General features: G+C 48.9%; 1 protein-coding gene across 9 annotated transcripts in view; it reads right to left on the bottom strand.

Annotated features, from left to right (window-relative positions):
- Positions 1 to 13,958, bottom strand: part of LOC104557622 (protein TANC2) — a 306,816-nt gene that overhangs the window by 37,979 nt on the left and 254,879 nt on the right. For all 9 annotated transcript variants that reach the window (XM_062018045.1, XM_062018041.1, XM_062018049.1 and 6 more), the window contains one exon: positions 1,933 to 2,041. In XM_062018045.1, coding sequence (XP_061874029.1) covers positions 1,933 to 2,041 — 109 coding nt within the window. The remainder of the gene's footprint in view (positions 1 to 1,932; positions 2,042 to 13,958) is intronic.

Below are 13,958 nucleotides of genomic sequence, written 5' to 3'. Positions count from 1 at the left end.
CACTACTGCAAATATTGCTCAATTCAATCTGGAGTCTACAAGCAACATGTCCACTTAATGAAAACTGTCATTTGTTTCCAGCCTGAAGCCCTCATTCGTTCTACTGTGGAAGTGTGAAATGAAGAAGGTTTGGAACCAGATTTGAGATGGTAAATGGCAGCTGAAACAGGAAACTCACCGCTGAATTTGGCCTTGGGAATGTAGCTCAAAGTCTGACAGTTAAACACTGAAGGGGTTAAGCTTCTTCCCTTTAACTCGAGCCATCACTTTCCCAAACAAAGACCCGTTGCCACTACACCTGATGGTGAATCTGACACAGGGAACTCAAGAAATGAACCCAACACAACTGACACAAGGCAGAAACTCTCTATTTGCTCTAGGGAGAAGACTGCTAAAGTTGTTATGCCTATAAAATCAGACATAGACCAGACAAAAATACAGACTCATTTTTTTAACTAGTGTGAAGCACCCACAGATCCTGACAGTTCTGTATTTCCTGAGCCCTCACAAATCCATCTGCTCATTTCCATCTTCTGGTATATGGGCCAAGAGGCAGAAGAATGAGGCTTCCTTTATGGGTCATATTGGTACCAACATCCACGTTTCCCTTTAAATTATCCAGGTCTTAAGTTTCTGTGTGAAGTGCAAAATGGACCAACCATTGAATTTGAATGACTGTCACATTTTCCCTTTACAACCTACATTCTGGGCTGGATTCTTCAAAGCCACATCTTTTAAAATAAGGTTGGACACCAAACTGGGAGCACTGGCTGATTGCCCAGAGGCTGTGCTGCCAGGCAGCCAGATCTCAACCAGCTGCAGAGCTGGGCACAGAGGAACCTGCTGAGGCTCACCAAGGGCAAGGGCAGAGTCCTGCAGCTGGGGAGGAACAAGCCCCTGCAGCAGCACAGGCTGGGGGTGAGCTGCTGGAGAGCAGCTCCAGGAGACAGACCTGGCACTGCTGGGGGAGAATCAACTGCCCATGAGCAGCAACGTGGCCTCGTGGGCAAGAAGCCAATGGCAGCCTGGGGGCATCCAGCAGAGTGTGGATCCAGCAGCAGGGCCAGGGAGCTTCTGCTCCCCTTTGCTCTGCTCTGCCACATGTGCTGAGGCCTCATCTGGAGTCCTGGGGCCAGTTGTGGGCTCCCCAGCTGCAGAGGGACAAGGAAGTGCTGCAGAGAGGCCAGCACAGGGCCAGCAAGATGCTCAGGGCACTGGAGCATGTTCCTGCTGAGGAAAGGCTGTGGGCCCTGGGGCTGCTCAGGCTGGACAAGAGGAGACTGAGGGGGGAGCTCATTCATAGTGACCAAGATCTCACTGGTGGGTGTCAGGAGGTTGGGGCAGCACTTTTTGTCTGTTGTATCCAGTGAGAGGACAAGGGGTGATGGGATGAAGCTGGAACACAAACAGTTCCATTTAAACACAAGGCCAAACTGTTTGAGTGTTGGGGTGAGGGAGCCCTGGCCCAGGCTGCCCAGGGAGGGTGTGGAGGCTCCTTCCTTGGAGGGCTTCAGGCCCCACCTGGACACATTCCTGTGTGACCTGATCTAGGTGGGAGCTGCTTCTGCAGGTGTTTGGACTGGATGAGCTCTAAAGGTCCCTTCCAACCCCCAACATTTTGTGATCCTATGCTAGATGTTGTTATAGGAGCTTGTATTCCATGGGAAGACACCTCTGAAGGTAGAAGAGTAATTTTAGGTAAGGAGAGGCCAGCTGCTGCATTTACAGCCTGAAGGATGGTTTCATTTCAAGGATTTTTTATACACCACTGCCAATTTTCTAAAGCTCCCTTCTACACGCTTTCAGCAGCCTGAAGCAATCACACTTCTTGCAGCCACCCTAAAACAAGAAGAGACTGAACGTTGCCAGTGCCTGCAGATTACATGCAGTGGGGATGAGGCTGGCAGAAGCCTTTAGTTTAATTCTTCTTACCTTAAAAATATGTGCTTTGAGGATGTGATGTCCCAGTTCAATAGTTTGCTGTCGATTTAGTTTTCCTTCTTGACGGGAAAACCAGAAGGCAAGTAATGTGTGGCCACTCCTGAAATCAGAAGACAAAGTGTGTCAGTATTTGCTTGTCACACCAACAAAACAACCTCTGACAAAGAGTTTTTGCTCCTGCTAAACCTTCAGCCTTTACCAGCTTTGGGAAAGAGGAGCTGGACTAATCCTCACTTGTAAACCATCAACTGATCACAGTCTTTCTTATTGGTGATCACTGATAGCTCAAGAGAATCCAGACAAAAACAAAACAGTGTATTTTCTATGAGAGATGTACATCTGGGAATACAAGACAGACAATGTCATGACAGCTGAAGTGTTAGAGTCACTTTGCAGAGGAGATCTGTCCTCTGAAATCACGACATCACTCCTGGAAGTCACTAGAAAATGTCTTAGAATAGCAACACTTGGGAAGAATGGCTTAAAATGACAACTACATTCTCCATCTTGTACCCTGCAGAGAGAAGCAACTTCATTTCCATGTAAAACTCCTTCTGAACACATTCTTCAGCAATAAAGATGCTTCTGGCAACAACCTACCAGGCTGACAATGAAAGCAAACCAAGTGAGCTACAGGCAAAACCTTGCTGAAGGCAAAACAAAACAAACCAGGCTAACTGCCATCACTAACACTGACCCTCACAGATGTTTTTAAACATATCAACTTCCAGCTTGCAACACTGCAACAGCTCAAGCTGGCAGAGTCTTCTCAGGTATGAAAGAAACTGGTTCTACGCACATACACAAAACAGATGTGGTGTAAAGAAATGGGAAGCACTGCAAAACATTTCTGGATGAAATCAGTAAATGCTTGTCCCTGTGGGTACATGTGGATGTGACAGCAGGAGATGGAGCAAGCAGAGGAGGAGGCCACGGAGGCTCCATGCTTGGACCTCAGTGCTCTGCAGAGCTGCAGTTTTCTTGGTTTTGCCAATAAATTCATGTTCTTCTTTAAGCTCTGGGTATTCCCAAGGCAGCTCTTTTAAACCCACTTCATTTATGGAACTAAATAAAAATGTGACTATACATAAAAGCAATTAAGTCCCTTCCAGCCAAAGAAAACAAACCATGATCTCAACCGTGGCTTTGAAAGGCCTTTTAAGGACAGGGAATGTTATTAGCTCATTGCTACTTGGCAAAGCAGAAAAAGCACTTTACATGGCCAACCAGCAAGCAAATATTACAGAAGACAAAAGTTATCACAGTGGTGGGGATTTACCAACACAAGTAAAGTCAGAACAGTGGAGGATTTGTAATGTCACAGCCAGGTGTCTAGTGAGGTCTCCCTCAAGCCCTTCTGGGCTGGCAATACATTGGGTTCATCTGAGCAGAGCCCAAGGATGCTTTGCCAGACCTTGTGGCAGGATTGGGATGGAGACCAAAACGTCTTTTCCTTACAAAGCAGGACTTGATTCCCTGGTCTTGATAGATAAAAAGAGAACTGCATCCCACTGACGTGCCATAAAAGAAACTCTTGCACTGGCGAGTGACTCCCTTGTGTCTCCAGCAATTCAATTCATACAGGCACCATCAAGTCAAACAATAAACTGCTGTATGGAATGTTTTTATTGTCTGACAGTACTCTTCATCCTTAGGTGTGAAGCTTCACCCCTTAAGCTTAAAAAGAAACCAAAACCAACCCCTCTTTGTTGCATGCTTTGCCTGTCAGGCTCCTCTCCACACCCTGGCCTGGCACCCAGCAAGGTGCCTGCGCTGGGATCCCATGACTCCCATCCCTGGAGAATCAGAAGCTCCTCCAGGTGGTGACTATGCCCATCAAGATGGAGCTTAGATGCCCCATCTGAGTGCTAAAATTAGGCAGGATGCCTTTGTGCACAGGGCAGTGCCAGCTATTGCCATGTGTCTGTGCTGTGAGAGTTCTCCACACAGCACCAAGGCCTTGGAATGGTTGCAGCACCTCAAGTTATCTACAGCTTGCTGCCTTTCCCTCTTTGCTCCCCCTCTTTAGGGTAGGAAGATGTAGTGGTTTAGCCTGGGTCAGGTTTTGGTAGCAGGGGGAGCTACAGGGGTGGTTTCATTAAACAAAGAGCTGCCAGAAGCTTCCCCTGGAGCTCACAGGGCTGATGCCAGTCAGTTCTAAGACAGACCCACAGTTGAGCAAGGCCTTGTGGAGGAGACAAATGCATTTGCTCATGGCACTGATTAACCTCCAGGAATGCCTGTGAATAGCTCCTCAGGTTCACAATGCTGTGCTTACAGTTGGAGAAAGGCCAATGTGTTTACCTGCACCAAAAGGTTGCTGGTACAAGTTTGTTCAGAGCTCTCAGAGCACGAACTGCAGCCTACGGCTCCCAGATCCCAGAGTGGCTGCACAAACACCCCACAACCATCCCTCTCTGCCTCTGTCTTTCACATCCCAGAAGAGGAAATAGCACCAACTGTTTGTTTGATGATGGGAAAGTCTGTGTAGATGGTTGAGAAGGCTTTGGATGGAGCTGTAACTGTATTCACCCCGAGCATGAACTGAAGATCCAGAAGCTTCGGAGGTGCCTTTTCTCTGCAGCAAGAGCTGAAGTGCAGCTCCTGGCTCACACACAAGCTCAGGTTCCACTGTCAGCTCCTGAAGTGCTTTTCAGCTGCAGGCAGTGAGGTATTTACCTCAGTTTAATTGTATGCATGACTTTAAGCTGTGATGAATAAGGCAAGTACCAACTATTCCTGAATCAAGTACAGTATTCATGAGTAATACATTACTTCTGCTATCTTTCCCAGACCTTGGCTTTGGGCTTGTTGATAAATACTTGCAGTCACTTGTTCTGCCAACGTTAATTGCATGCTAAACCTGACTCCAAGAGCCCTTGAATACAGCAGAGGATGACAGGAATGATTTCCACACCAAGAAGCTCAGTGAAACGATTTGCTTTGAATTCCACCACTGTGGAGTTTCTCATCAGACAGTTTTCTTCTTTTAATGTAAGATTTCTCTTTCTTTTTGGGTGAAAAATTAATAGTGCTGCCAGCTCAGCTCCAGCAGCCTTTGTCTGCTCTCATGGGCTGCCTGTGTCAGCTCCTGTAACAGCCAGGGTGCACACACATGTGTATATAAAGACCTCAAGATTAGTTGTCATCCTTCTGAACATAGCATGAACTGATACACAGACACAGCAGCCCTAAGGAGGGCTCCTGTAAGTGAAGGCACAAGGGGATGAAGGATTCCACAGTGGCTGCTACACCATTTGCTCCCTTATTCACAGAATCACAGGATCTTGAGGGTTGGAAGGGACCTGGGAAGCTCATCCAGTGCAACCCCCCTGCCAGAGCAGCACCACCTAGAGCAGGGCACACAGGGACTCATCCAGCTGGGGTTGGGATGGCTCCAGACAAGGAGCCTCCACAGCCCATCTGGGCAGCCCCTGCCAGTGCTCCCTCACCTCAACAGGGAACAAACTCTGCCTTGTGTTGCTTTGGAACCTCTTCTGTTGCAGCTTGTCCCCATTGCCCCTTGTGCTGTCATTGGCCATCCCTGAGCACAACCTGGCTCCAGCCTCCTCACACCCACCCTTGATGCATTTGGAACATGAATGAGCTCACCCCTCAGGCTCCTCTTCTCCCAGCTGCAGAGCCCCAGCTCCCTCAGCCTTTCAGCACAAGGGACATGCTCCACTCCCTTCAGCATCTCTGTGGCCCTGCACTCAACTCTCTCCAGCAGCTCCCTGTCCTTCTGCAACTGAGGGGCCCAGCATTGGACACAAAGCCAAAGCACACATAGCTCTGGGCACAGAGCAAAGTGATGCAGGGAGTGGGTACCTCGAGCACATCCCACATCGTGCCTCTGTCCCTGTTGCCACAGATGGGAGGTGACAAGGTGTCACTAATAAAACACAATGTGACCAAAAAGCTGTGATGGAGCGTGGGTGGCACAGAAGGAAATATTGGAAGTTCACAGATCTGTGCTTCATTTATACTCTCCTATCCCTCAGGTAAAGTAAGAGAGATTTAAAAGGGTGTGAAATCACTCTGGTGTTAAGGCCTTGCAACTACTGGAGTAAAAGACAGGCAAGAAAAATGTAAAGGAGAATCAGTCCCATTTATTTCTGAACCTAGCAAAGCCCAAATTCCCTGATTAACTCCCTTCTTCCACCTAACCCCAGCAAACCATTCCAAAATCCAGAGCTCTGACACTGTGCCCAGTGAATCTGATCTTCCAAGAGACATGTATTCATATTTTACTCAGCTCTGCAGAGTGGAGTTTTGTAACCTGGGCACAGAGAACAACATCTGCTCTTACCAAAGCCCAGAGCCTCCTTGGAGGAAGCCTGTCCAGACTGCACATAGGCCAAGCTCAGCTCTGTGAGCTCTTCTTGAAGGTTATTTATCATCTCCTTTTGATGTTCCAGTTAACTCAGAAGGAGGGTAACAGCTCTGCTACCAGTAGGAGGAGTGGAAGATGAAGTGGGTTTTGTTCTAGGCTGTGGCTATGCTAATTATATGCTAATGCAGTTTGGGTTTCTATCCTTAAATGTACCAGGAGTTGGTAACATGGTCTCTAGAAGGCAGTTCTTTTGGAGGAGGAGAGGAAATGGCCTCAAGTTGAACCCTGCGACGATTAAACTGGAGATGAGGAAAGATTTCTTCACCAAAAGGGTTATTGAACAGGCTGCCCAGAGAAGTGGCTGAGTCACCAGCCCCTGAGCTGTTGAAAAGAGACGTAGATGTGGTGCTGAGGGACGTGGTTCAGTGCTGAGGGACACGGTGGACCTGGCAGTGGCAGGTTAATGGTTGGATTCAATCACTTTCAGAGTATTTTCCAACCTAAATGACTCTGTGGTGCTACAAGACAATTCAAACAAAACACAAGTGCTCTCAAGCACAGGATATTCTTCTCTACAGAATGAAACCCAGTTTAATTTGCTGAGCTAACTGGGACAGCCAAGTTCAAAGCCATGACGAACATTTCCATCCCTCAGGTCTGATCTCATTACAGTGAAACAAGCTAAGGAGTATCTGATCTAAATCGATTGCCTTGCTTAGAAGGAAGTGAGGACACAGCAGTGGTGTGTTGCCAGCTCTAACTGCTTTAGGAAACTGCAGACACGCTTCCTGATGAGCAGGACAAGAAACCTGTGCCAGCAAGGTTGCTGTTTGCTTTCTTCATCCATCAGTTGTCTCATTTGTACTGACCCACTCAAACTGTAATCATGGCTGGAACACCTAATGGCCTCAACTGTAAACTAGCAATCTATCACCCTGGGTATGAGATTTCCAGGCTATAGATGCTTCATTTAGTACAGGTAATGAGGCTCAATCCATAGATCAATAGATGCATGGGTTATACTTGTAACCAAGTCCAGTCCAGACAAGGCTCAACCCTTGCATCAATAAACCTCAGACTTACACACCAACTCCAGCACTCCAGGTTCACTGAGGTTTTCCTCTCAGAAAAGACACTGGATCATCACTTTATATGTCCACCATAGTGTTACTGCTGCCAAGCACAAGTGTTAGGTTAGTTCTGCTTTTCCAGAAGACAAAGCATTGCACAGAAAACCCAGACTCAGCCACCATCCTTACCCTCAGTGCTCCATTTCCACTCCCCACAGCCTCATGTAGCCTTAGCAGTAAATGCTGTGTGAAGGAAAGCTAAAAAATGTAAGGAACCACCCTGTGAGCATTTGGAAAGCAGAAATGGAATCACTTAATGGCATCTGGCCCATCCTTAAAGAGCAATTTTCATTTAAGGAACAGCATCTTGGTGATGCAGGGCTTCAAAGTTTCTGACATCTCATAAAATCAATAGGCTCACTGGGTGTTTCTTCATTGCCAGGGTGTGACAACACCAGTAAAACCAATCCCATCTGCACAGCTACAGCCCTGTTCACATGGAGAAGGATGTGCTCAAGCTCCTAATGCTGCCTCTCCCCACATCCTTGGCTCCAGGCAGGCAGGAGAGGCTGATTGAGTGCATGTGAGATATGGTCAGGAGGAACAAACCAAAGTTAGGAAGATCCACAGCATTAAGAGATGCTTTAGAACATTTGTGCTTTCTGACTCCTACTTTTGAATGAGTTGGGAAGCTTCTGACTGAATAACAGCATCTCCAGTGACCACACAGTTAACATCCAGAGATGATCTCCAAAGACCAGTGGTGAGACACTTTCTGTTCTCCTTCAGCCTGATGTCAGTTCAAACACATGGGCTTATAGAATCGTGGGGAATGTGATTTACAAGTGCTTCACTGCCACTTTGACCAGCAAAGAAATGCCCATGGAAGAAGCAAGATGGAATAAAGTCAGGGTTTCTCTCTCCTGAGCTGCTGGAAGATGGGTCTTAAGATCTGAAGGATGACAAGAAAGGAACAAATTAAGCAACATCTCTTCTCTTTGCTCAGCATTGCTATTGCCTTGCATTAACTCCACTTCTCAGTGGCTCAGAAAGGATTATTTCATGAGTATATTCTTTCATTTAGACGTGAAGATGCTACAGCATCCAGAATTTTACAGTCCAGAACTAAAGAACAACCTTTTATGAGGACAGGAACTCGAGACACTCGATATATTCCAACCCCTCTCTGCATCCCAACGCTTCGGTTGCATGTCTAACGAGCCAGTTAAAACAAGCTGCTCCACTCATGTCCTTTCTGGTGGTGGCAATCACATCTGCTCTCCAGCTCATCTGTCATCATTTATAATCTGTCTCCCATTTCTCCTCTCCCAACTGACTCTGCAGCTGCAGCCCTGCCCAAAAACCTGCAGCTAAGCCACTACAGCGCTTTGTTACACACAGTCCCCGTGTGAATGAGTCCAAGTTTCCTTCTGTGCACAGCCTATCCTCAACCCTGAATTACATAAGCAGTGGCTTCTGATGCTCACAGAGCTCCCTCTTACAGCTGCTCAACTTGCTCCCAATGGCTTGAAGAACTTCTTTTTTGGCTCTGTACTTCTGCATGAGATTAAACAGCTGGAGATGCTGGCAATGAGGATACCTGCATCAACTAAGCTTCCTACATTCCTTTTGTTGAGCTACTGCCCATTCTTTTTGACATTTCAAAATGCTTACAAGACATAGAATCAGAAAGCATCATTCTGGAAGTCAGGTGGGAAGCTTCAAAGTTGGATTCACAGTCAGCCACTCCATCAGCTCTCTACAGTTTAGGGAACAGATTGTGTTTGCCCCTCCAGTTAAGCAGAGGACACAATGTTGGATTCATCTTTGTCATTCAAAAACGTGGCCCTCACTAACTGCTTGAGGAGTAAATTAAAAGAGGAAAGGACATTTTACTGCTGTTCTTCTGCTATGGGTGTAGAGGGAGGCTTGATCCACATCACAGTTAAGCCACTACTTCTGCTACACTCCACACTGCTGTCATAAGAGCTGTGGAAATGATCTTAAAACACCACATCCTGTGGTGGTTTGGTAATTAATCACACTAACTCAGCACAGGCTTCACACAAACGCAGATGACCACACAGCAGGCTGGACAAGGGAGAAAAAAGAATGGACTTCATGTATTTCAGTGACATGTGGCATCCAGCCCAGGGGTGGAAAAGGCAACACACCAAATTCCAACCTAGTTCTGCTGATGAACCAAGTGCTGGCACCTGCCTCCACCTGGGGGCACTCAGAAAAGCCCAGTGCTAAAAGACTGGCACCATGGAGACATGAAAACCAGGGTGAGAGAGGTAATTCCAAGGGTGAAGCAATGCTAAATAACATTAGAAGCAGGACTCAGGGTGGCACCAACTGACAAGTGCTTGTGATCATAATTTCATCTCCATCCCCACAAGGTTTGGGACTCGATAAACCTGGATTCACCAAGGGGAAATCCTGTCTGACCAACCTGATGCCTTCTATGAGTGCATAACCAGCTGGCTGGATGAGGGGAGAGCAGTGGATGGCATCTACCTTGACTTCAGCAAGGCTTTGGACACTGTCTCCCACAACACCCTCATCAGAAAGCTCAGGCAGTGTGGCTGGATGAGTGGAGGTGAGGTGGATGCAGAGCTGCTGAATGATAGAGCCCAGAGGGGGGTGATCAATGGCACAGGATGGAGCTGGAGGCCTGTGGCCAGTGGAGTTGCACAGGGATGGGTTCTGGGGCCAGTCTTGCTCAACATCTTCATCAAGCACCTGGGTGAGGGCACAGAGGGACCCTCAGCAAGTGCCCTGCTGGCACCAAACTGGGAGCACTGGCTGATTGCCCAGAGGCTGTGCTGCCAGGCACCAGATCTCAACCAGCTGCAGAGCTGGGCACAGAGGAACCTGCTGAGGGTCAGCAAGGGCAAGGGCAGAGTCCTGCAGCTGGGGAGGAACAAGCCCCTGCAGCAGCACAGGCTGGGGGTGAGCTGCTGGAGAGCAGCTCCAGGAGACAGACCTGGCACTGCTGGGGGAGAATCAACTGCCCATGAGCAGCAACGTGGCCTGGTGGGCAAGAAGCCAATGGCAGCCTGGGGGCATCCAGCAGAGTGTGGATCCAGCAGCAGGGCCAGGGAGCTTCTGCTCCCCTTTGCTCTGCTCTGCCACATGTGCTGAGGCCTCATCTGGAGTCCTGGGGCCAGTTGTGGGCTCCCCAGCTGCAGAGGGACAGGGAAGTGCTGCAGAGAGGCCAGCACAGGGCCAGCAAGATGCTCAGGGCACTGGAGCATGTTCCTGCTGAGGAAAGGCTGTGGGCCCTGGGGCTGCTCAGCCTGGACAAGAGGAGACTGAGGGGGGAGCTCATTCCTAGTGACCAAGATTTCACTGGTGGGTGTCAGGAGGTTGGGGCAGCACTTTTTACTGTTGTATCCACTGACAGGACAAGGGGTGATGGGATGAAGCTGGAACACAAACAGCTCCACAAGGCCAAACTGTTTCAGTGCTGAGGTGAGGGAGCCCTGGCCCAGGCTGCCCAGGGAGGGTGTGGAGGCTCCTTCCTTGGAGCTCTTCAAGCCTCACTTGGAGACGTTCCTGTGCTCCCTGATCTAGGTGGGAGCTGCTTCTGCAGGGGGGTTGCACTGGATGAGCTCTAAAGGTCCCTTCCAACCCCACCATTCTGTGATTCTATGAAAATGCAAAATATCTACACTGTTGTGTTGTGTGGAAAGACAGCTCTGCTAGAAACCATGGCAACTCAGTGTGTCAGATGAGAGATGCACACTTGGCTGTGGATTGCTGCTGCCACACGCTCATCCACTCTGGGAGCTTTTTGTTGGGGATTCATGGAAAGGGGCAGATGTGGGCTGTGGATATAGAAAACAGCAGTGTAGTGGAAAGGGAGCTGGGGGTGCTGGTGGGCAGCAGCATGAGCAGGAGCCAGCAACGTGGCCTCGTGGCCAAGAAGGCCAATGGCAGCCTGGGCTGGATGAGAAGGGCTGTGGGCAGGAGGTGCAGAGAGCTTCTGCTCCCCCTCTGCTCTGCCCTCCTGAGCCTGCAGCTGGAAGATTGTGGCCAGTGCTGGGCCCCTCAGTTGCAGAAGGACAGGGAGCTGCTGGAGAGAGTTGAGTGCAGGGCCACAGAGATGCTGAAGGGAGTGGAGCATCTCCCTTGTGCTGAAAGGCTGAGGGAGCTGGGGCTCTGCAGCTGGGAGAAGAGGAGCCTGAGGGGTGAGCTCATTCATGTTCCAAATGCATCAAGGGTGGGTGTGAGGAGGCTGGAGCCAGGCTGTGCTCAGGGCCAATGACAGGACAAGGGGCAACGGGGACAAGCTGCAACAGAAGAGGTTCCAAAGCAACACAAGGCAGAATTTGTTCCCTGTTGAGCTGAGGGAGCACTGGCAGGGGCTGCCCAGATGGGCTGTGGAGGCTCCTTGTCTGGAGCCATCCCAACCCCAGCTGGATGAGTTCCTGTGTGCCCTGCTCTAGGTGGTGCTGCTCTGGCAGGGGGGTTGCACTGGGTGAGCTTCCCAGGTCCCTTCCAGCCCTTGAGATTCTGTGATAAGGAGGGAAGAGCTGAGGAGATGCCCTCTAGGATAGAGCCAGCAGTACCTTGATTAATTTTGTTTTCTCTGATATCCCTGATTATTAGGTATCTCTTAATGAAGTCACTAAGCAGGAGCTGCCTGATAAATCACTGAAGAGAACGGCTATTGCAGAGTATCCATTCCTCATGCTGTGTTTCCAAGCTTGGCTTTCAGAGACAGATCAGCCCAGCAGTGGCTTTGCTGAACAAGGCACCAATAACCTGGTTTTGAGAGATGTCAGGTGCCTGCAGGTCTCTGTATCCATACCTGAGCCTTCAGCTCTTCTGGAAACCCCAACACAGATGCTGGGGATTTCAGACTAATGTGGCCCTTGCAGAGCTGTTCTCCTGGCCCCACATCTTGGCACAGTTCAAACATCCTGCACACAGCAAGATACTCCTCTAGAGTTCTCCACCAGGACACTCTTCTCCACCATCATCATGCTAATGACTCTTCTTAAGTAAGGAAATCATGCTCTGGCTCTTCTTGTGGAAGAACAAAAGCTTCTGTCCCCATTATACGATAAACCATCAGAGCAAATGGAGTTATACAAACATCTGTGCAGCAGCAAGGAGCCAGAGCATCATGTAAAGGAACAGCTTAACTTACGCAGACAAAACTCAGTCTTCATTACACTTACTTGCAGACTGGCCTTAAGAAAGCCCAGCTCAACAGAGCTTCTGCTTTGCCTACCCAACACCCCAGCTCTAGGTGGGAGATATGCTTTGGGCTGCACTTCCAGAGCTCAGCAAAGAGGAACAAGCCTATGCTGAAGGCATCACTTCACTGTCCCCAAGTCCCACCCTGGTGCAGGTCACCTCCCTGGCTCAATGAGTCACCCTGACTGGCCTCCAGGCAGCAGAGAGGATGGGCTGTGGCATTCAGCACATCCAAGACAATGGCTAAAACGGGTCAGATGAAGTGCTTCAGGTATTAAAGCAGTCCAGGGACTGCCAGAAGAACAGATGAGTGGATTGGAAGCATCCCAAATCAGGTGAGGTGAACCCAAGCCCGTGGTGAAGCCCTTGAGGTGCCTCCTTTTGCTAAGGTCCTGGAGATGCTGGTAAGTTCCTTAGAGCAGTGTGAGTGGTAACAGAGGACACACAACCAGCACCCACAATGCTGGGTGGTCCAGTGGCACCCTGAGAAGCAAAAGCCCAAATTAAGAGAGACATACGTGTGCAACAGCACAGAGAGAATCTGTTTCCTTCCTTGTTTTTCCTGTACAAGACGAGAAAACGTGTGAATCTGCCTCAAGCCCCTGTGTATTGGTTAAAAGAGGAGCCTGGACAGATCCATCTCATCCAGTTTTATTGGTCAATAGTGGACACATGTCCTGGTGAGCCCATCATCCTGAGCTCCTTTCATAAATCAACAGCAGGAGACACTTCTCAGGCACTCTTCATCTGACCTTTTAGCTAGTGGTGAAATGAATCATTCTTATTTCTCTCCTCTTGACTATAAACCAAGTCTAGACGAGTAACTCAGATGTTGATACTTAAATCTGGACAGAGCAATTTCACTTCTGGGGTCTATATCTGCCTCCAGCTCTTTTACTGCCTTGCCAGGGCAAATTATTTCACTTCTGTCTCTCTCTCTCAGTCTCTTCACCAGCAGCAGAGGGGAGAAAGCTTTTTATTAGTGTTGTAAAAGCATGGGAACATAACTGCATGGGAGTTTCTGATTAAGCCAAGGCAGAAAACAGCAGGATTTAGGTTCAGATGTGCAAGTGGAAGACTGAACATACAAGAACAACCACTTTCTCCACTCACCAGTCACAAAGGACTGTTTGATGTTATTTGTCAACTAGGATGTGTGGTGAACAGGGTCACAGTGACAGGCTGGGGCAGTCATTACTGCAATGCTGCTTAAATGCTCTGACAAAGGCTGCTCTGGGGTCCTCTTGTTAAACAAGGGGGGATGCTGGGGGGAGGATTCCCCCATGGGAGAGGCTGCAAAGGCAGCAAATCCCCTTTGATGCCAATTAGCTGTTGCTTTGGACAGCAAAGAAGAGGGTTGGCATCTGAGCAGGCTGAGACAAAAACCTGGAGGATGGAGAGCT

Source organism: Colius striatus, chromosome Z, assembly GCF_028858725.1.
Source record: "Colius striatus isolate bColStr4 chromosome Z, bColStr4.1.hap1, whole genome shotgun sequence".
Lineage (NCBI taxonomy): Eukaryota > Metazoa > Chordata > Aves > Coliiformes > Coliidae > Colius > Colius striatus.
This window is presented reverse-complemented; position numbering and strand designations above follow the sequence as displayed.